The 23402-nt window shown below is 42.2% G+C and overlaps 1 protein-coding gene across 5 annotated transcripts in view; it reads left to right on the top strand.

Moving 5' to 3' along the window:
• Positions 1-23402, top strand: part of LOC135198090 (arrestin domain-containing protein 1-like) — a 278270-nt gene that overhangs the window by 57772 nt on the left and 197096 nt on the right. For all 5 annotated transcript variants that reach the window (XM_064225523.1, XM_064225522.1, XM_064225518.1 and 2 more), the window contains exon 4: positions 14726-14940. In XM_064225523.1, coding sequence (XP_064081593.1) covers positions 14726-14940 — 215 coding nt within the window. The remainder of the gene's footprint in view (positions 1-14725; positions 14941-23402) is intronic.

The following is a 23402-nucleotide window of genomic DNA, read 5'->3' as shown; positions in this document are numbered from 1 at the left end:
GAATTATGCTATTAATCTATCATTATCTCATTTCTCTAATACATTTGAGCTAAAACAACGATGTAATGGAAATTTAAAACATTTATATATTAAGTGAAATGATACAAAGTGACGAACAGACAATATTATAACTAATAATTTGATGATCTTTACATGTTAGCAAACTCGAAATAAAACACCATTTTTCTTTAATAGATCACATACGCAATCACTAGTATACTATTTGATATGCAATCACTAGTATACTATTTGACAAATGTGTGAAGATCACACATACAAATGTGAAGAAAAACATGCAAATTTTACTTTATTACTGCATCATTATCATGCCACTAAGAACCGTTTTTCTTTAACAGGTCACACACACAATTAATAAATACTACTTGAAAATGTGTGAAAGTTACTTCAAATATAACATTTTGATATTTACTGAAAAATTAAAACTTAAAAAAAAAAGGTAAACAAGCAAACCAGTCTCTACTCAAGAAGAAAAACATACATACTTATTACTTGATCATTATCATGCCACTGAAGCACCATTTTTCTTTAGCAGATCACATACACAATGAATAAATACTTGAAAATTGTGTGAAAATCACTTCAGACATAATTAAAATTTTGATAACTACTGAAAAAAATAAAACTTAAAAAAGGAAAAAAAAATAATTCTTTACTCATGAAGAAAAAACATTATTAACACTTTACTGATCGTTTGTCATGCCACTATGGTTATTTATTTATATTCACAAAATTTAACGTTCCTTAGTTGGGTACAAACTTAGCAATTAACTCATTTGTTAGTGCTGCTTTTGAGGCAATTTCACTATGAAGATACATATATTCACTATAGCTGTGTATGAAATTGAGGAATTTTCTGCATTTTATTTAAAATTTAGTGAAAATACATTCTAAAATCGTACTAGAACCCTAAGTGTGAAAGAAATTATGCTAAGCTACAATTCTTGTGTCAAATTATGCTAAAAAACATGAAATTATGCTACATTTGGTAGCACTGGATGACACCAACTAGAGGCGGCTTGCAGAAACAGTTTTGTTGACAAACATCATATGGTCTGGGGTCAGAAACTGGTTTTTTGGTTGAAAACAGATACAAAGTTTATTGGAAATTTAGTGGCGAAATCCGATTATGTCGAGTTCTAATACGGTTGTGAACCGGGGCTCAACTGTATACGTATGTAGTATACAGTATACTGAAGGCTAGGCTACTGTATTTGTATATATACGATATATGTACTAGATACCTAGGCGAGGCTAACTTGTTAAATGTTATTCAATTTCTCTTTGTACTGAATCATCAAAAGCCAATGTACATTGAACCGAGAGAATTAGGTGAAATTAATAATTAGTATGCCATATATGTATAAAGTATGCTGTGTAGTGTAGGCTAGGCTACCCTATATATAAATATGGTACTGATTACTCTAGTGTAGGCTACACTAGTATAATATTCTTCTGGTAGATTAACATGGGCCGACTTACATCCAAATCGATTTGTGTCTGGTTGTTTGTAACCAATTGCGGTAGTAAGTCGACTACTACCTGTAATGTAAAAATATATCAGTCCTATTCTCATTAACGTCATTTGTAACATAATCATGGTAATTTTTTACTATCGTACGATGGTTGAAATGGAAACAAAAAGGCTGTTTTTATCAGATTTGTTGTTCATAGTAAATCAGCTATTTCTGGCTGTATGTGTTTTCCAAACAAGTATATCATTACTACTTATACTTTTTGCATTCTCTTTTACTTTTTTAAAGTTAACGAGAAGATGGGATAGATTAAGAGATGGAGGAAAAGGGGTTAGCCTAAAAAATGGAATACGTAGATAAAGAGGAGGAAAAGAGGTTAGCCTATTATTAAATTTTGGTCTCGTAAATTTAGCTCGCATGATACGTGAGATACGTGCTAAAATAATTTTTTGAGAGTAAAAATTTGGGGGTTGCATGATATGCAAGATTGTGTGTTATGCAAGTATATACAGTAACTCATTTCTGATGCTGCAAGGTAGTGTCCTCATGCTTATACTTGCTCGGTTTGGAAGAAGCAAGAACACTTTCGCTTCCTGTCTGACTATGCAGCTCGGTTTGAGGCAAAAAGGGATTATCTATTGGTAATCTTGTTTTATACCTTTCAGGGATAAGTGCAGACTCAGGTTCTGGTATATGGACAGTTGCAACCTCTGAACATGCATGGAGAGACTTTGGACCAGGGCGTTACATGGTGGAGACGGTGAAGGGTGGTTATGATTCTTTTTTGGTTGTCCTCCACTGGTTTAATCTCCCTCTTATAGCTTCCTTTGTCTTCAGCAGAAATCTCATAAGTCTCTTTTTAGTAGGAGATTGTATATAGAGGGAATGATGGTCAAAGGGTAATTTTTAGGACGAGCTCCATAAGTAATTGGAGATATTCTTGGACGTTTGGAGACTGAACGACAGGAAGTGTCAGCCCACACACATACTTGTTGGTTTTCTAGCATGGTTTTAGTGCCTTTCCAAAGAACGGGCAGACTTGTGATACACATGCAGAATGTATTCCACTTACCAATACATCCACAGTTATGCAAATTCTTCAAGATGTTTTTACTAGAAGGTATTGCTGTTCTGTCCACTTTGTTTGGATTAGTGTGCAGTCCTCTATAAGTTATGTCAGGGACTTGTTGCCCATTGGTGGATGGTGTCGACTTTAGGAGCAAGACACTTTTTCTGAATCAGTGATTCAAGTTGGCCAACTCTGTCAACAGTATTCCAAAGGCCAAGGACCTGTTGCTTCTTCTGGCCCAATTTCTATGCATTATATTGTTAATTTTCTATATCCCCATTCTTATCTAGTGATGTGGGGATGATACTTAATTATGCATGCTTGTCAGTCAAGATGGATAGGCATGTGCTGCTTGAAGAATTTAAGGCCTGAAGGAAACTTCCTATATGGTAAGGGCTTTTCCTCATTAGGGAACATAGCCTCACAGGATATTTTCAGATAATTATGCTCAATTTATGTACAGTTTCAATGTAAGAATTATGACTTACAAATAAAGTTCATTAAATTTGTAAGTAATCCAGAACCAACTTTGGTTCCAGGACTGTAGGAGGAACTTTGTAACCAAGAATTGTCCATTTTGTTCTTAAACCTAAGTCCAGGTTTTGGTCTATTCCCTCTGTCGTGCAACACAGAGTTTAACTAGTGTCATTACACTTCATGCAACATAGAATGGTCAACACTACACCTGGTAAAATTTTTTAAATGTCAGGGCAGTGGAAAGACATCAGGATGTTTAGCAGGTTTATTCCCGGTCAGAAACAGTCTTTGTGGGAAGTTTTCTGCTTTGAGTGAAATGAAACAACATATTGGTTTGATCATCCGTTCTGTGGAAGGACATGTTTTAGCAATTGGGGATTCAGGAAGAACAACTGCCTACAAGGGCACTTGGTGTGTATTTAAGGAGCACTCATTTAGACTTCCTAGCATGTAGATGAACAGGGATGTCCGAATGATTACTACTACTTCGTTGGCCCTCAGGCTTGAGCAGTGGATGCTTCCATAAATTTTGCCTAATTCAGACTCATAGGCTGCCTCTTGTATTTATACTATTGAGCAATTTCAAGTTCAAGAATAGCTTAGTGTCTCCTGTAGAGCCCTTGTAGCCTCAGGGAAAAAATGTTCAGAATTTCCAGTGCTCTTGGTAGATGTCTCATTCTTCCGTTAAGAAGAAATCAACTCTTCTACACAATTCCATACAGTTCCATTAACATTGGCATCTCCTTAACTGCTTGGAGATGTTAGAATGTCCCCTCCCAATAATAAGATTTTCAAGTTATCATAGGATCTGTCCTTAATTTAAAACTGCCATGGCCTGGGGTCAGAAGCAGTGGTCTGTGCGTTGCTGAGGGTACCATTCTGGAAGAATTTTCAGCACGTGGAACCTTTTAGACGTCAGTGTTTTCTGTTTAGAGGAGATAAGACTTTTCACTGTCTTCTTCCAAAGTTATCGTTCCATACGTACTTTCCTTGGTATTGCACCAAGTACTTTTAGATCTTGCTGAGGACCAGCACTGTAAGGTGTTGAGATTGAAGCTCCTTCATTTCTATATCAGTCTCTCTCGGGAGTTGAGATGTGGGTCTAAACTTTATCTGAATTTACAGTAAAACCTTTTATTTAGCAGTGGTTAGTAAGTAAATTTATTGTCAGCACCCTTCTTTAGGCTGGTGTAAAGGGAATGCTATTTAGCTTTCTGCCTTAGAGCTGAGGGTGATGTTAAGGCTATGCTATATAGCTCCCTGGAAGAATTCCAATGTACCGTAACCCCTTTGTGGGGAAGAAGAGGAAACTTCTATATCCTGTTGGGCATCTAAATTTAAAGGTTAAACCTAGAACATTTTTATCATCCTTTTAGAGACCTTGAAAATCTTTGTCAAAGGTAAATGGTGGAAGAGGCAAAGTTAACCTTTGGTTTTGTGGTTTTTAGAAAAACAGATGTGGTCAAAGGTTAGCCATGAAGAGGCAAGAATCAACCTTTTGTTTTGTTGTTTTAGAAAACCTAGTTGTCTTTGCCAATGGTTAAGCTTGAAGGCAAAGTTAACTTTTTGTTTTGTGGTTTTAGAAAACCTAGAATGTATTTGTGAAGGTTAAGCCTGGAAGAGGCAAAGTTAACTTTTTGTGTTGTGATTTTTAGAAACTTATATCGCCTTTGCCAGTGTTTAAACTTGAAGGCAAAGTTAACTTTTGTTTTGTGGTTTTAGAAAACCTAGAATGTATTTGTGAAGGTTAGGCCTGGAAGAGGCAAAGTTAACCTTTTGTGTTATGATTTTTAGAAACTTTGTCAAGGAACACAAGGTCCTCTGTGACATAATGGATAGGCTAGTGTATGAGAACTAGCTCCATATCTTTTACCTTATTGAAGTTAAATATTCATAATGTGAGCAGCAGTCGCAACTTCATTTAGTGTTAAGTCAATTTGTCGCTCCAGAATAGGATTGATGTGTCACAGTAGAAGTACAATTCAGTTTTTGCCTGATCACTACCTTAAGTATGCAGAATTGTGTTTGAAAACAGTAAAGTCCTTAATCCGCTACTAGCAGTGGGTAGTCTTTTCCTGAACCAAAAGAAGGGCAATTCTTTAGGCTCTCTTGTTTAAATCCCGGATTTTTATACATGCAACTTACCCGGCAGATATATACTTAGCTATAGACTCCGTCGTCCCGACAGAATTCAAAACTCGCGGCACACGCTACAGGTAGGTCAGGTGATCTACCATTCCCGCCGCTGGGTGGCGGAATCCCGACCATTCCCGTTTTCTGAGCCAGATTTTCTCTGTCGCTGAGGCCGGCAACAACTGTTGTTTGGTCTCTCCTGATTGGAATTCTGCTCATTTGCCGAGAATTGGTTGGACTCATTTGGTGAAGTACTCTTGTTTATTCTCGGGATTGGCATACGCTTATTTTGGACTGGATTAGGACTTGGATTTGGTTTTGTCTATTAAGATGGCTGAAGTTAAAGTAACACCTAAGTTTAGGGTTTGTGCAAGGGAAGAATGCAGAACTAGGTTGTTTAAAGCAGAGGTAGATCCTCATACACTTTGTAGTAAATGTAGAGGTTCTGAATGTGCGTTTGATAGAACTTGTGCTGAATGTGAAGGGCTTACGGAACAAGGATGGAAGGATTTAGCTTCTTATATTAAGAAAAGAGAGAAGGATAGAGCTAGGAAAGCGTCAGCTAGAAGCTCGAGTAGATCTTGTTCTTTTGAGCCTGAATTAGAAACTAACAAGCTAGATGATGTTTCTCCCATAACCTCAGCCCCTTCTCCCTGTGTTGAATCTAAGGATTCATTTTCAGAAATGGAAAAAATGAGATCCTCGATCAGGGAGCTTCAGGAGCAGCTTAAAGCTATGGAAACACAAGGTAAGAGTGTCAGTGAATACAGTGACCCCAGTGCAGTGGAGGGGGCGTCTGATCGGCTCCGCATTTTGCTCCTAGGCCTAGACCGCTTCCAAACTCCCAGGACCAGGGGAGGAGGAATGTCAAAAGCCGCAGGGAGGATGTGGAGCATCCCCAACGATCAGGCGTCCCTTCGGCAGATCCTGAAGTAACGACCCAGGCTGCCTTGGATAGCCGTAGAAAAAGCATCCTGGAAGAGTGTTTTTCTGCGTCGGACTCCTCCTCGTCCAGGCGTGGATGGAGCTCTGCTTCGAAGTCTCGTCCTCTGAAGAGATCGTGGGTAGCGCCGAAAGGAGACGCTTTTGATTCAAGCCCAGAGCGATTTCCAGAGGATTTTCCTTCGACTAGTAAGAAGGCGAGAAGACCGTCTCCAGCGCCTCAAGATCCGACTAAGCTTTTCCTGCTTAATCTACAGGAGCAAATATCCTCCTTGGTAGGCGCTCTACATAAGGATTCGTCTCGAAGAAAAGACTCCTCCCTTCCAGTGAAGAGATCGAAGTTTTCTTCTCCTGGTAGGAGAGAAGTTTCTCACTCTAGTAGGCGCTCGTCACCGGAGAGACTCTCTCGTTCTCCCTTTAAACGATCCTCTCCTATCTATAGGAAGAAAGTTCCCAGCGGTAGCCGCTCACAGAGCAAGCGATCAGCTACGTCTCTTAGGAGAAGTCAGGAGTCGGACTCCTCTTCTGAGGATCAGGATAGGCGTCAAGAGCCAAAGAAGCAGGAGCTTTTTAGACACATAGAGTTGACAGAGCCTAGTAGGTGCCAAGAATATCACAGGCATATAGAGCCTAACAGACGCCAGGAGTCTTGTGAGAGGCGTCAAGAGCCTACCAGGAGTCACGACAAGCGCCAGGAGTCAAGCAGGCGCCAGGAATCAAGCAGGCTTCAGGAGTCGAGCAGGCGTCAGGAGTCGGGTAGGAGCGCCAGGAGTCTAACAGAGCCAGAGCAGCAGCCAGGAGTCGAGCAGGCGTCAGGAGTCGAGTAGGCGCCAGGCTCCTTGTACGAGCTTAGGTCAGAGTAAGACCCCTTCGCACTTTATGAGTTCTTCGGAGAGTAGGAGCCCTTCACCTGGTAGGAAACAGGTTCCTGAGAGAAGATCTCGTGCGTTTAAGAACTCTATTGCGCCTTGTAGTAGCAAGGATTTGTCACACGGACGACGTTCTTCTTCGTTTGACAGAAGTCCCTCGACAACTAAGAACCGCTCTTCTCCGAAAGGATCCCCTACAGCCGGAGACTTAGAAGAAGTCTCGGATGAAGAATTACCAGTGGATGTAGTAGTCTCTGATTATAAGAGATTGTCCTTGTTGTTGTTGCAGGAGTTCGGGGATAAGCTTCAACCAGCGGATCCGCCCTCTCCAGGATCTTTGCTATCAAGCACGAAGTCTCCAAAAGCATCCTCATTTGTAAAAATGCGTCCAGCCCTTAGTATGAAAAAAGCGTTCAAAGGATTTGGAGAATGGCTTAAGAATAAAAGAGAGGCGGGCAAGACAGTTTTTTCATGCCCTCCTTCAAAGTTGACGGGTAAACCTGGAAGATGGTACGATACCTAGGAACCTATGGGCTTAGGACTGCCTTCATCGGCAGACGCAGATTACGCTTCCTTAGTAGATTCTTCAAGGAGGCGCGCTCTACTATCAGCAAAAGCTACTTGGGGGATGTGTGAACTGGACCATCTACTAAAGGGACTCTTTAGGACACTCGAAGTATTCAATTTTATGGACTGGGCTTTGGGAGCCCTTGCGAAGAGAGCCCAAGATCCCGAATTTGTCACTATGGACGAATTATCGAGTGTATTATCTTGTCTGGACAGAGCGGTGATGGACGGTTCGGTGGAAGTGGCTGCTCTTTTTGGATCGGGAGTTTTGAAAAAGAGAGCAGTGTACGGGTCTTTCCTGTCCAAGTCAGTATCTCCTCTACAGAGGTCGGCCTTGCTATATTCGCCACTTTCGAACCACCTTTTCCCACAGGACACGGTGAGGGATGTAGCAAAATCATTAGCTGGAAAAGCCACGCAGGATTTACTGACAGTCAGCAAAGAGGTTCAAGCCTGCTGTTCCTTTTCAAAAGAAGGATAAAGCACCTCTTCAGCAGCCCTTTCGAGGAGCCTCTTCCTCCTCAAGAACCCCTTTTAGAGGTAGAAGACCGGATACCAGAGGAAGACCTTCCAGGAGACCTGCAGGGAAGGCAAAATGAAGAAGTCCTCCAGATAGCGGTAGGCGCCAGACTGTCGAACTTTGCCAGAGTCTGGGCGAAGAGAGGGGCGGACAGCTGGATCTCGAGGATACCTCATCCCCTTCAGGGAATATCCTCCCTTAACAAGAACTCCAAGGGAGTTAACAGCGAGATACAAGGATCCTGTCAAGAGTCAAGCTCTCCTGCAAGCAGTAGAACTTATGTTGCAGAAAAGGGCAATAGAACCGGTTCAAGATCTCCATTCACCAGGTTTCTACAACCGTCTATTCCTGGTACCAAAAGCCTCGGGCGGGTGAGGCCGGTTTTGGACGTAAGTGCGCTGAACGTCTTTGTGATAAAGAAGAAGTTCTCGATGGAGACCTCTTCCTCTGTACTTTCTGCTCTTCGTCCAGGGGACTGGATGGTATCCCTGGACCTTCAAGATGCATATTTCCATGTGCCAATTCATCCGGCATCAAGGAAATACCTAAGATTCATGTCACAGGGAAGAGTGTTTCAATTTCGAGCGCTTTGCTTCGGCCTTTCGACGGCCCCACAAGTCTTCACGGGTATCCTAAGGAATGTGGCGCATTGGCTACATTTAGAAGGGATCAGAATCTCGATGTATTTGACGACTGGCTATACGAGCAAAGTCGAAGCAACCAGTGTCTGGAGGACCTTTCGGTAACATTAAAGATGACGCAGTCATTGGGACTCCTAGTCAACCTCGAGAAGTCCCAGCTGGATCCCCAGCAGAACATAGTTTATCTGGGGATTCTGGATGGATTCTCGGGGTTTTCTAGCGTCTCCATCAACAGAGAGAATAGAGCGCTGCCTTACAAAGGTGTCAGTATTTCTAGGGAAAGAGCATTGTTCCGCGAGGGAGTGGATGAGTTTGCTGGGAACCATTTCCTCGTTGGAGCAGTTCGTTTCCCTAGGGAGACTGCACCTAAGACCCCTTCAGTATTATCTGAAGGAGAACTGGGATCAAGTTCCCAGGACCTCGAAGAGTCATTCAGGATAACGGACAAGGTCAAACAAGATCTTCGGTGGTGGTTAGACCCGAAGAAACTCGGTCAAGGAATATCCTTGCACATAAAGAGCCCTCTCCGAGCGTTGTTTGCAGACGCATCGGACGTAGGGTGGGGAGCAACGTTGGATTCGCAAGAAGTGTCGGGAACCTGGGAAGGAGCTCAGGTGTCCTGGCACATAAACAAAAAGGAACTGAAAGCCATTCACCTAGCTCTCTTGCACTTTCAAGAACAGATATTAGGATCGATCATTCAGGTCAATTCCGACAACACGACAGCCCTAGCATATATCAGGAAGCAAGGGGGAACTCATTCATTCTCCCTTTACGAGCAGTGAGGGAGTTGTTGCTTTGGGCACAAGAGAAGCAGATCTCTCTTCTAACGAGATTTATTCAGGGAGAGAGAAATGTTCGAGCGGATCTGCTAAGCAGAAGAAACCAAGTGCTCCCCACCGAATGGACTCTCAACCCTCAAGTGTGCGATCAGTTGGGGGATGGGGGATGGGGAACGCCGAACGTAGACTTGTTCGCAACCAACTGGAACAAGAGGTTGGAGAATTATTGCTCCCCCATCGCAGATCCAAGAGCAATAGCGATAGACGGCCTCCTCATGGATTGGAAGGGAATAGACGGGTACGCTTTTCCCCCCTTCAAACTGGTAGGGGAAGTAATAAGAAAGTTTGCCTCCTCAGAGGGAACGAAATTAACTTTGATCGCCCCCTTTTGGCCAGCCCTAGATTGGGTGACAGAGTTGCTGGAGTGGATAGTGGATCTTCCCAGATCGCTCCCACTAAGGAGCGATCTTCTCAAACAACCCCACTTCGACAGGTATCACAAAAACCTCCCCGCTCTAAGTCTGACTGCCTTCAGACTATCGAAGGACTCGTTAGAGCGAGGGGGTTTTCTCGCGAAGCTTCAAAAGCAATCGCAAGAGCCAGGAGACCATCCACATTACGGTGGTCCTTGTACAGTCGAAGTGGGAAGTGTTTAGAAGATGGTGCAGGACGCATGAGCTATCCTCTTCCAGTACCTCTATAACCGACATTGCAAATTTTCTTCTTTACCTTAGAAGTAAGTGTGGCCTAGCTGTATCTACGATCAAGGGGTATAGAAGTATGCTGGCCTCGGTGTTTAGGCATAGGGGTCTGGATGTGTCGGACAATAAGGATCTCCATGACCTTATTAGGTCTTTCGAGACCTCAAAAGGTCAGAATAATAAAAATCCCAGTTGGAACTTGGATATAGTGCTTCATTATCTGATGTCTGAAAGATTCGTACCTTCCAATAATTCTTCTTTTAGAGATTTGACAAGGAAGTCTCTATTCCTGTTCGCCTTAGCCACGGCAAAAAGGGTGAGTGAGCTTCAAGCGTTAGAGGGCAGAGTGGGTTTTAAGAAGGAAGCTGCAATTTGCTCTTTTAAGCCTCTCTTCTTAGCCAAGAACGAAAACCCATCAAAACCGTGGCCTAGAAGCTTCGAAGTGAAGGCACTCTCTTCTCTTACGGGGGAAGAACAGGAGAAGACCCTTTGTCCAGTAAGAGCGCTAAAATTTTATTTACAAAGAAAGTCTCTTTTGGGAGGTACGCAGGAAAGTCTTTGGTGTTCGGTCAAGGATCCTACAAGGCCAATATCAAAAAACACCCTTACGTTTTTCATTAAAGACATTATTAAGGAAGCGCATCTTAAATGTGGTGAAGAACAATTTAAACTCCTCAGGGTAAAAGCACACGAAGTGAGGGCCATAGCAACCTCAATGGCTTTTCATAAAACGTGGTCCCTTCAAATCTATTGAATCCACGTATTGGAAGTGTAACTCAGTGTTCGCCTCTCATTATCTAAGGGATGTGAGAGTTACTTATGAGAAGTGCTTTTCACTGGGAGCGTATGTGTCCGCGGATTTAGTGCTGGGAGGAGGAGCTGAGGTTAATCCTAATTAGTTAGGTTATGTAATTTTAACATTATGGTGTTTGGTTTTTATGGTTGACTGAAAGAGGGTATAGGAATAACCCTTTTCAGTTCTTAGATTTAACATGGTTAGGAAGGTCAGGTGGTCGGGATTAACTTTTGGTCTCCTTGTTGTGCATTATGTAAAGCCTAAAGCTCTGTCATGTAAGAGGGCTAGCCCCCATTGATAAGATACAGGTCAGGCTCTGCCATGTAAGCGGGTAAACCCCATTGGTACGATCCATGCAGGTTCTGTCGCGTAAGCGGGCTAGCCCCCATTGACATGATCCAGAAGGGCTGTTCGGTCATAGGTGGTTTACCTCACTGAAGCTCTTGAGGCATGCAGACTAAATGACAGTAATCATGAAGTCTTCGGCCCAAACAGGTAAGAACCAAGGATTGAGATCCTACAACAATTGTTGTTTCCCGTTATTAAAAATTTTTTTTTTATATATATAGCTGTCTCTCGCCCTCCACCAAGGGTGTCAATCAGCTAAGTATATATCTGCCAGATAAGTTGCATGTATAAAAATGATATTGTTAAGATACAATAAAGTTTTATACATACTTACCTGGCAGATATATACGATTAAGGGCCCACCCAGCCTCCCCTCAGGAGACAGGTGTAAGAGAAAATCTGGCTCAGAAAACGGGAATGGTCGGGATTCCGCCACCCAGCGGCGGGAATGGTAGATCACCTGACCTACCTGTAGCGTGTGCCGCGAGTTTTGAATTCTGTCGGGACGACGGAGTCTATAGCTAAGTATATATCTGCCAGGTAAGTATGTATAAAACTTTATTGTATCTTAACAATATCATTTTAATATTTTGAGGAGCGTGAAGGTACAAATTTTTTATAGGAGCGTTCCTTTATATTGTAAAGGTATTCGTTTTATAGGACTTTTGGACCCAGGCACAGGGGTCCCTCATACCAATTGTGTTTCATGCTGGCTGAATCGAAGCGGTTTTCTCCGCAAGACTGCTCTTTTCTGTATATGTATGAGAGCCTTGCTCCTTGAATGGAATCCAACTTCTGGTGGTAGTAAAATCCACCAAGGATTCCAGATCAGGTGAGGATGTTTTGGGTTTTGTATAAGAAACCTTTAGCTCGAATGGCTGAGCGGAATTTTGTCTAGCTGCACTACCCACCATCCTCTTCTTAATGTGGGAATCGGCTAAATTTAGCAGTAGGTAAGAGTCATCTCAAATAATATAAATTTTCATAATAAAATTTATTATTTAGATACTTACCAACTGTTGAAGAAGACCCACACAGCCTCCCCACGACTTAGTGGGCTGTCAAGGAGAATTTTTACAAAAGCTAAAACATTTGAAACACACCTGGTGGAGAACAGGTAAACTAGACAGTCATCCGGGCAGCCATTTGTTTTTTTTTTGTTTGATTGCCGACTTGCCTAATCGGCGGAGGGATACATAGCTAAATTTAACAGTAGGTAAGTATCCAAATAATAAATTTTATTATGAAAATTTATATTTTCTTTTATGTGACTTTATTGGTAATTCCCTAGTCTCTGTATATAAGGATTCTTTATCAATTAGGCAGTCATTCTTTGTATGATATACAGCAAACATAACGACCTTGAAATTAATATTTTTAATACCTGATGTTAACACTAAACACTAATTAATACTTATCTATATCAGAAAAGATACTGTCTGAAATTGGTAGGTTCACACCTCTTCAGGTAAAGACTAGATTCATAGCCAAAATTTGTGCCTTGCCTTGGAGCATCAGGAATCAGCAGTGGGATGATGGATGGTGATAATGTGATGAGTGCATAGTCTCCTTGGGTTCAGCATAGGGCACTGGTTAGGTGACCCTTGGTAAAAACCAGTAGGCAGTGGGAGGGGTCTTAGAACTTAGTTTGCTAGACACTACTTGCTGCAAGGAACTAGCTATCTTTTAGTGTACTGAGCCAATAAATCCTCTGTGGTTTCAGCCACTTAATGGATGTGTACTATAGTCGACCCCCAGTATTTGTGAGAGATGTGTAACACAACCCACCGCAAATGGCTAAAATCTGCGAATACTTAAAAACACTCAAAAAACACATAGAACTGACTCTTTTGATAGTTCAAATAAAAAAATCTCTAAAAATGCTTATACCCGAGTACAGGCAGTCCCCGGGTTACGACGGGGGTTCCATTCTTGAAACACGTTATAACCCAAAAATCGTCGTAAGCCAGAACATCATCAAAAATGCTAAGAAAACCTTACTTTTAATGCTTTGGGTGCATTCAAAACTATGTAAACTGCATTCATATTACATTTTTCATCAAAAAACCTTTAAATATTGATTATTTTGCATTTTTGGTGTCATATTTCTTCTGCCAGATCAGTAGGCGTGATGAGTATAATTGAAAAGCGCCTTAACCCCGGAACGTCGTAAGCCAAACCCGTCATAACCTGGGGACTGCCTTATTTTAATGGTTTCATTACAAAAGGTGCATTTAGTCATGAAAATAATATGAAAATAAAGTAATTAATGAATACATCTCGGTGAAAAATACCGGGAATAGGTGAATTTTCGCGAATATTATGCATACGTATATGTTCCATTGAGAAATCTGCAAATACGTGAGTCCGTGAATAGGCAGGAGTTGACTGTACAGTAGAGCCCCGGACCTCGATGCTAATCCGTTCCAGAAGAAGTGACGAGATGCGATTTAGTAGAGATCTGAATTAATTTTTTCCTTATGAAATAACTGAAAATGGATTAATCCATTCTTGACTACCAATTATTACCCTAACCTTGCATCTTTATACAAAACATTACACATAAATTACAATTAAATAAGTTCAGTGTTAAATAACATACCGCATTAGATGCCCTTTCAGTTTTAGATGTATACTGTATTAAAATAACTGCCATACATACGCCCAATGCGGCCATGTTACCGATGGTTGACTGAGCGCCATAGGTTAGGCTAGGTATGCAGTATGTATTGTAAGGGGTTGGCACAATTTTTGTTGCAAACCAGCTATTGGTATCTGATTTGGTTTTATATAATAAAACAGCTGTTTTTTGGTTAGTTGTTTGTGGCTGTATGCATTTACGCATTTAGTATACTAACTTTTAATAATGATGCATATTTTTATTATTCTATATTTTACTATTTTAACTTGTTAAACTAGAAGATGGGATAGATAAAGAGATGGAGGAAAAGAAGTTAGTCATTTTAACTTGGTCTCTGAAAAAACGAGCTTATGATACTTGAGATCCATGATAAAATGATTTTTTAAGGGTGAAAATTTGGGGGTCACACGATACACGAGATCCCAAATTACATGAGTATACATGGTATTAGGAATTTTAAATTTATTTACATACAATCCCATAAAACTATACTTTTTACAGATTGCCTACCCCACCTCTCATTCTTGCTGTCAGATCTAATTTGTGCAAAACAAAGGGTATAATGCATGCATTCATGCATAAAATATTAGTTATTTTACCTTTTCTGTCATGATGACGTCAGTAAAGGTGCCTAACATTTGGACTTCAAATGATGATTTCATATGATTTATTATGTGATAATTATTGTGCTTAAAGTACTAATTTATATTTATTTTTTCTTTAAAAATTAATTATATTTTCACCAGGCTCATCCACATCAGAACTGCCACCAGGCACGCATGTGTTCAACTTTAGTTTCCTACTTCCACAAGGGATTCCATCCTCTTTTGAGTCTCATATTGGCAGAGTGAGGCATCATTGTAAGGCAAAAATGGATATTCCTTGGAAAGTGGACAAGTCATGCCTGCGACCTTACTCAGTCAATACTCTGTATGATCTCAACACTGATCCACAAGCAATGGTAAGAAAAAGTTTTAAGTGTTTGTCCATGATATTTTACTCATGCATTGTCAATTGCTATCAGAGAAATTAAACTAATTTTAAATTTACTTAAACCGTGTTCACTAAATAATGGTGAGCTTTCCCTGCCAGGGGAAAGCCATAGATGATGACCTATGTTTTTCCGGTGTTCTGCCACTCTTACTGCACATTCAGTTGGAGCTGTATCAAGGGTGAAATTCTCATTTTGTTCATGAAACTTACCTGACAGATATATATATAGCTGTATTTTCCGAAGTCCGACAGAATTTCAAAACTCCCGGCCACACGCAGTGGGCGGCCAGGTGGTTAGTACCCATTCCCGCTGCTGGGAGGCGGATATCAGGAACCATTCCCATCTTCTATTCAGATTTTTTTCTGTTGCCAGTAATGTAAACACCTGTTTTCATTACCTCCGCCTAGGATTTTGGAACTTCATTGCCGCTTAATTATCTTGGTTGTTTTCTTTTTGGAGTATTAACTTGGATTTGTGGCTAGGCATACGCTATCATAAATTGATTTAATTTTGAATTTCTTGACATAAGACGTCTGAATCTAGTTAGGCTAGTTTCAGACTTTGTTGTCTGCAAGGGGTTAGGTGAGAATAACGAAACTTTCGATAGATTCTCACTTAATATGCACGACGTGTACATAATTCTTGTTGAAACATCAATGTAATTAGTGTGATATTTGACTGATTCCGAAGGAAGATGTATGATTCGTATGTACGCAAATTAGAGCGTAATAGAATCAGGAGGTCTTCCTCCAAGATCAGTAAACAGAAGTCAGGGTAATGAACCTACTAACCTCCTGTAAACTTTATTTTGCTTAACCTTGTGGTATGGCCTACGGGCCTAGAGGAAGTGTTTGTGAGAGGTAATGCCCTTTCTGCTATGGTGGATTACATCAGTAATTAGAATCTAAAGTACTCAATCTCCAATCAGTGTTGCAATTGTAGTGATGTTGAATTAGTGCCCCTAGTATTGTGGAGGGGGCGTCAGATCGGCCTTATAACGCCTCTAGGTCTTGACCTCTGTCGGACTCCCAGGACCACAGGGAGAGGGCATGTCGAAAGCCGAAGGAAGGTTACGAGGAACCCCCACCGATCTGGCGTCCCTTCGGCAGGACCTGAAGACGCTTCCCAGGCTGCCAAAGATCGTGCACGAGCACGCATCATGAAAGATTGCTTCTCGTCCTCCGAGGCGTCCTCCCCGCAGGGTTGGAGCTCTTGGAAGGACTCGCGCCCTCTAAAAAAGAAGCTTTAGAGAAGAGGTTGCTTCACGTCCTTTCTCTCGCGTCAGAAGGGAGCGTCAGAGTACTGATCTGGCGTCCCTTCGGCATGACTTAATATCGATAAGCGTGACAAAGACGCAAGATGTCTCACAGGCGGCCGTCGTCTTTGTCAAGAGAAAAAAATGTTCATAAGGCAGAACCTTCACGAGGACGCCTTTTGAGACACTCAACGCTCTATCGAGTGGAAGGAACGTCGTTACTCTTGTAGCAAGGATTGTTTTCTTGCTCTCCAAGACGCTCCCCTCCCTCCTCTCCTCATTAAGTGCTGAATGGCCTTTGCTGCCCCAGTGCTTGGTGTTACACCTAAACTTTATAAAACCAACCAACCAATCCTCTCCTCATGGCGCTCTGTATACGTTATGTGACGTTCGCTTTACTACGAAACGGGATATTGTTCAAGCTGATAAGCTTGACGTCCGGCAAGCTGATTTGCTTAGTCAAACAGCTCACCAAGACGCCTCTTACTCTGTCAGCGGACAGAGATGACTCTGGTTCGGCAGCTACGCTGGACAGACTATCCTAGTTTTCGACAGCAGAAGGGCAAAGCATTCCTCATACCCAAGAACACACAGGCGTCCTTTTAAATGCCCTTCTGCAGTGTTGATGAGCGTGACAAAGACGCAAGATGTCGCACAGGCGGCCGTCGTTTTTGTCGAGTGGCGTCCTTAAGACTCGTCCTGATGACGATCACCGTACTTCTGCTTAGGACGCTCGCGTTTCATGAGCGGCTCTCCCCTCGCCAGGAAGCCTCTTCAGGTTACTCGTGTTGACGCACGTCATTCACTATGACGCTTCCCTTGATGTTCGTCGCTCTCCTTTTCCGAACGCTCTTCAAGACGCTCAAAGAATGCAATCAGGACGATCGGCAAGCACCTCGCGAGGATGCCTTTCGGAACGCTCGGCGTTCCTTTTTTGAGCGCGTTTCTGGATATGTTCATTTGTATTACAAAGACGCAAGATGTCGCACAGGCGGCCACCGTCTTTGTTAGAAGGTAACGAAGGTCTTTAAGGCCGTCTTGAAGACGATAGCCGTACGTCTTCTTATAGTGCTCTCACACTTCAGGAGCACCGTGCGGCTCTCCAGGACGCCTCTCGGGTAGCCTTTCATGCATCAGGGCGCTCGACAAGATCCTCTCTGAGATGCCGTTCAGAACCCTTGGTGTTCTATGCACCAATACGCTCGGTAAGACTCTCGCGAGGACGTCTCTTAAAGACGCTCAACGTCCTACGCATTGAGATGTGAGGAAGCTTTTGCAGATGCTCGACATCCTACACGAAGAGATGCTCTGGAAGACGCTCGACGTCATAAACATTTATAAGCTTTTTGGAAGATGCTCGATGTCTTACACATCTGGACGCTCGCCAGGACGCTTTTGAAGACGCTCGGCATCCTACACATCATGATGCTCGGCAGAGCACTTGCCAGGACGTTCTTCAGAACGATAGGCGTCCTACGCATCAAGACGTTCGGCAGGATTCCTGCAAGAACGCTCTTCAAGAGGGCATCGTTGAAGAAGAGGAAGGAGTTTGGTCTCGTCAAGATGTCTACTTCACTTTCTACGAAGGGAGCGTTCAATAGAATCCATGACTTGATGAATTCCAGAAAAACTGTAAGCAGATTTCGGTGTCATAAAACGCCTCGTCTGCTTTCGGGTCTGCGCTGCCGAAGGGGAACATTAAGGTCCTACCGGTCGTAAGCTCAGTCTCTGATCAGGAATCCTGCCCCTTCCTTGATTTCTGCGGGAATCGGGAAGACTATATGCTCGAATTCTTGGATTACTTTCTGTCATGTAAATGGGTTAGTTCTCATTGACAAAGATTTTAATAACATTTTATCGCATAAGCAGATAAGCTCTCATTAACAAAATTCGAAAGAGCTCTCATTCATTAGTCAGAGGCTCATCCAGGAAAAAGACTTGTAGACTACGTCCATGAAGTCTTATGTCCAATATCATAAGAAGCTTGAACTGTCCTTTTCGATCCTCGGTTCTCACTTGAGGATCTCCATTCGAATAATATTAATTCGTTCTCTTGGCAAAGAGAACGAAGACAGTCGAATTCTATTCTCTCTCTTCCTCGTCGAGGAAAGAATGTAGTAGAGAATTAGATGTTCAAGAGACTACAATACTTACGTATTTTATCTTTGCATCATATTACTAATGTAGGGTTCAAGTCATATACGCATATCGTAGTTACCTCTACAGATGGCAACCGAAAGGACTGTTATTTTAAGTGTATTTAATCGGTCCTTCCTGCAAACTTCCAGGAGTTTCCGGTGTAAGGACAACGCTAAAAGGTATCGTTACAACAACACCAACTCAGCTTCTGCATCTAGCGAATTATGTTTCGCTTAAATATGCCTGCTTGAGAATTTCCTTCTGATCGATAATAGTAACAAACCTATTCCTTCGTAGAATAGAGTAGCTGGTAACTCGGGCAGAATAGTGCGAGACGACGATACAAGGCTGCTGTCATTGTGGATGACGCAGTATATTTAATCGGTACTCCCGGCAACTTTCCAGGAGTTTCCGATTTAACATTTGGTTAATTAAGCGTAGTGTTACGACAACACAAAATCAGCTTCTGTATTTAGCGAATTCTGTTTCGCTTAAATATGCCAACTTGAGAGTTTCTGTTCAAATAATGGAAAATCTATTCTTTGGTAGAATAGAGTAGCTGGCAACTCGGCATAATACTGCGAGAAGGTGAACGTAAGCTGCTGTAACTGTCACCAATTCAGTATCAGATAGCTCGCTGTTATGCGCCGTCAGTTACGTCTCTCTCTCCCGCGGGATTGATTGACGAACCGTATCTCTGCCCTACAATCATGGACTTTAGCCTCGGGTTGAGGGGATTTCTAGTAATCATGAATAAACATGACTTCCTTTTACTAATAAATTTTCAACAGAGATATCTCTTAGACCTGTTCGGCGCTGGTTACCGCACTGTAACAGAATTCTGTACGAGTCTACCGCGGCATAACACTATAATAATGCTCTCCTGCTTATGCAAAGCGCAGCCTTATTAGGGAAGGAAGTATGCTTAGTGAGGGAATGGATGAGTCTGCTGGGGACCATTTCCTCGCTGGAGAAGCTTGTTTCCCTGAATAGACTGCAATTCAGACCTCTACAGTTTTTCCTACAGGAGAACTGAAATAACATCAAAGATCTAGAAATAATTCTAAACATCTCTCAATGGGTTGAGGATCACCTCAGGTGATACCGAGAGGGTGCCAGGCATCCGGACAGAGGTACAGAGGTCCTGGCACATAATCTAAAAGAATTGGAAGCAATTTGGTTGGCTCTCCAGTTCCTCGAAGAGTGAGTTTTTGGTCGAGTAGTCCAAATCATCTCAGATAATTCCGCAGCTCTCTCATATCCCAAGAAGAGAGAGATGGTTATCGGCATAGGCACGGAACGTAACGATCCTCAAGAGGTTCGTTACACGATTGCACATCCGTGTGGATCTTCTCGATCAACGGCAGCAACTACTGACGTCTGAGTAATCCTCGCTTAGAAGTATGTCGAGAGTTGTGGAGACTTTGGGGACGTCCTTTCGTAGATTTCTTCGCAATATTGAAGATGAAGAAGCTTCCTCTACGTTGCTCCCTTATTCTCGATCCGAGAGCGGTAGCAATAGGCGCCATCCTATAGTATGGAATGGGGATAGTTGGTTAGTCTCTTTTCCCCTATTCAAAAGCTTAGGAAATATAATAAGATAATCGCTGGCGTCAGAGGGAGCGAGAAAGACGCTGATCGCCCCATGTTGGCCTTCGAGAGGCTGGATTCACAGAGGTCACGTCCTTCAGAGAGCACTTTCCAAGGACCCTTCCCGAGAGAATCGGTCTACTCTAACAGCCCCACTTCGAGAGGTACCTAAAACCTCTCCGCTCTGAGTCTGAATGCGTTCAGACTGTCGAGAAGCGAGAGGATCTTCAAGATTAATTGCAAGTCTCATTGCCAAAGCAAAGCAGTGCTGCATATTTTGCAGTGTACCAATTGGAGTGGGCCGTTTCTGGAGATAGTGCAGGAAGAATGACTGTTCCTCCACCTCGACCTCTGTGAATTACTTTACCGTCTTCCCTTTCCGTCTGAAGTATGGGATAAGCTAGCAGTCCCAACGATTGTAGAATACGGAAATATGTTGTTGACGGCCTCTAGGCTCAGAGATTCGGATCTGTCAAACAACAAAGCCCTTCACGATCTTTGAGGTCTGTGGAAATCTTGAAATGGTCTAGATCGAAGCATCCGGCATGGAACTTAGACGTAGTCTGGAGTTCCTGATGTCAAGCATTTCGAACCTCTCCTTTCTGTAAACTTAATACACGTGACCAGAAAGGCTAATTTTCTAACCACTCTAGCTATGGCAAAGAGGGTTAGTGAGGTTTTAGCCATCATCAGAGGTTTTGGCTTTAGAGGACATAATTCGGTGCGTCCTCTAAGCCTTCTCTTCTTGCTAAGAACGAAAACCCGTCTAACCCTTGGCCCAGAGGCCTGGAGATCAAGGGGATGGCACAAATTATTGGGCAAGAGCCACAGAGAGTCCTGTGCCCTGTCGGGCTCTCAAGTTTTATCTTGATAAAACTAAAGAAAGTCGAGGTCATTCGGACAATCTGCGGTGTTCCGTAAAAAGACCAGACTTGCCCATGTCGAAGAACGCCCTGGCGTTATGGTTAAGTAGTTCTTTTAAAGAGGCTCATTCGTCATGTTTGAACAAAGATTTAAAATCTTTTAAACTGAATGCTTACGAGGTGAGGGCGCGGCCTCGTAAGCATTTCAACAGAGCATGACACTCAGTAACATCCTGAGTGCCACGTTTGAGTGAAGCAACTCTGTGTTCGCTTCACACTTCTGGCGGGATGTGAAGACGACATATGAGATCTGCGAGTCGCTAGGACCATACATATCCGCAGAAATATTATTGGGGGCAGGAAGCAGCACGAATCCTATCTTATAGAAAAGGGATACGTGTGCTTTTAATTTTATTGTATTGATTTACAGTTGAAGGGTCGGTCGCTTGAGGCGCTTTCCCTTTCTTTAGCCTAGAAGTTATGGGACTAACTTTGATAGGTTAGGTCAGGTGGTGGTTTTTAGCTTCGTTGCCCCCACAGTATGGTCAATATGGTCTAGTCACATTGTGGTCACACTCCCGTTGACAGATTATGTAGAACTCACCAGTTATATAGGTCACTACCTTGCTGGAGAGACTAGTAAAGCAGAAGCAGACTTGGATGACAGTAATCACGAAGTCAGCTATGCTAACAGGTAAGGAACCAAGATGTCAATCATCTGCATGTAATTTGTTTCCTAAAATCTTTCTATTCTGTCCATTCCCACCTCCAATGGTGGGATTCAGCTATATATATATATCTGTCAGGTAAGTTTCATGAACAAAATGATATTGTTATGATACAATAAAGTTTGTTCATACTTACCTGGCAGATATATATAATTAAGTACCCACCCACCTCCCCTCAGGGGACAGTGGTATGAAAAATCTGAATAAAAGATGGGAATGGTTCCTGATATCCGCCTCCCAGCGGCGGGAATGGGTACTAACCACCTGGCCGCCCACTGCGTGTGCCGGGAGTTTTGAAATTCTGTTGGACTTCGGAGAATACAGCTATATATATATCTGCCAGGTAAGTATGAGCAAACTTTATTGTATCATAACAATATCATTTTCTTTTGTTTCCCACAGTGTGCTTCACAGTGCACTGTAGGCATTACTGAAGGGTGTTTGCATTGTCCCTTCAACCCCTAGCTGCATCAATGTTTTAGCCTTTTATTTTATCTCATTTCTCATTTCCTGTTATTATGTCGTACAAAGTTTTAAAATTACTCTGTACAAATGCGGTGTTTTCTCCGCATTTTAATATTAGATACATGTACATGTGGAACTTCTTAGCAGTTTAGCACATTTTTTTCAATACTGTACTACAGTCTGGTCCCAAAATATGCATGTTCGGATTGTGCGATTCCCTTTTATGTGGTCGTTAGTTCTCAACAATAGATTTTCTGTATCTGAGAAGCTGTTCAAAGTCTGCAAGTCACATACTAGAACCATATCAAATCTATTGTCTTTTCAAGGTGGTGTTGGGGAAGTGGTTTGCTGGTATCTTAGAGAAGGGGTGGGGGGAATGTGAGAGAAAGATTTCCTGCTCGGCCATTAGGTAAGATGGAAGGCTCCGCTTCACACATTTGTGACGTCATAGCACACCGTGTATGAATGATCGGTATCATCATCATCATCACCATACGCATTATTCAGATCTGCTAAGTGTATTCTGATCATCATCATCGCCATAGGTATTATTCAGATCTCCGAAGTGTATTCTGAAGGCTTCTGCTCAGCCGTTAGCTAAGACAGAAGGCTCATCCTCACGCATTTGTGACGTCATAGCCCAGTGTGTATGAATGATCGGTATCATCATCATCGCCATACTTAATATTCAGATCTGTGAAATGTATTCTGATCATCCGCATCATGTATGCATCTGCCTAGAAGTCGAAGAGGAAGACCTATTTTCTCGAAACTAAAAAAGTTGTCCTTAAGTTAAAGATGAGGGAAAGAGCAACTTCCATTTTGGTAGCAGTCGACAACTTTTTAGAGAGCGAGAGAGAGAAATCTAAACTTTACAAGAAACTGTCGTTTTATGTTGAATTTTTTAATTTTTATCATTTCTTTTTAAGAAATTGTAATTTCACATCAAATTTTGAATTTTCATCAGTTCTTTTTTATCGTTGAATAAATTTAGATGAAATCGATTACATAGTGAATGTGACTGACAAAGAGACTGAGACAGGCGCTCATAACCAAGTTTGTTAGACCTAACAGGAGCGAAGGCATGCATGATCCACCAGCTCCTGAAACCTCAAATGGCTCACAAAGCCTTCCTTCAGCAGAAGAACTCTTTGCGGAGGATTAGATAGAGGAGTTTGAAGGTTTTTTTTGGCAGAGGATAGGTAGAGGAAATTCAACCCAAAAGGTTTTTTAAAGGAAATGACTGTATCATACAGTACACTTGCACCTAATGGTGGCAGCGGTCACGAGTGGGAGTTTTCACCGTCCTGGGTGTAATTTTAAACTTTTTCAAGTTATTAAAACCTTTTTAATGTTTCATTTATCTATAAGAACAATTCATATTAGAAA

The sequence above is a fragment of the Macrobrachium nipponense genome, chromosome 21 (genome assembly GCF_015104395.2).
Source record: "Macrobrachium nipponense isolate FS-2020 chromosome 21, ASM1510439v2, whole genome shotgun sequence".
NCBI classification, from domain to species: Eukaryota; Metazoa; Arthropoda; class Malacostraca; order Decapoda; family Palaemonidae; genus Macrobrachium; species Macrobrachium nipponense.
Note: the sequence above shows the minus strand (reverse complement) of the source record. Positions and strands in the feature narration are given on the sequence as shown.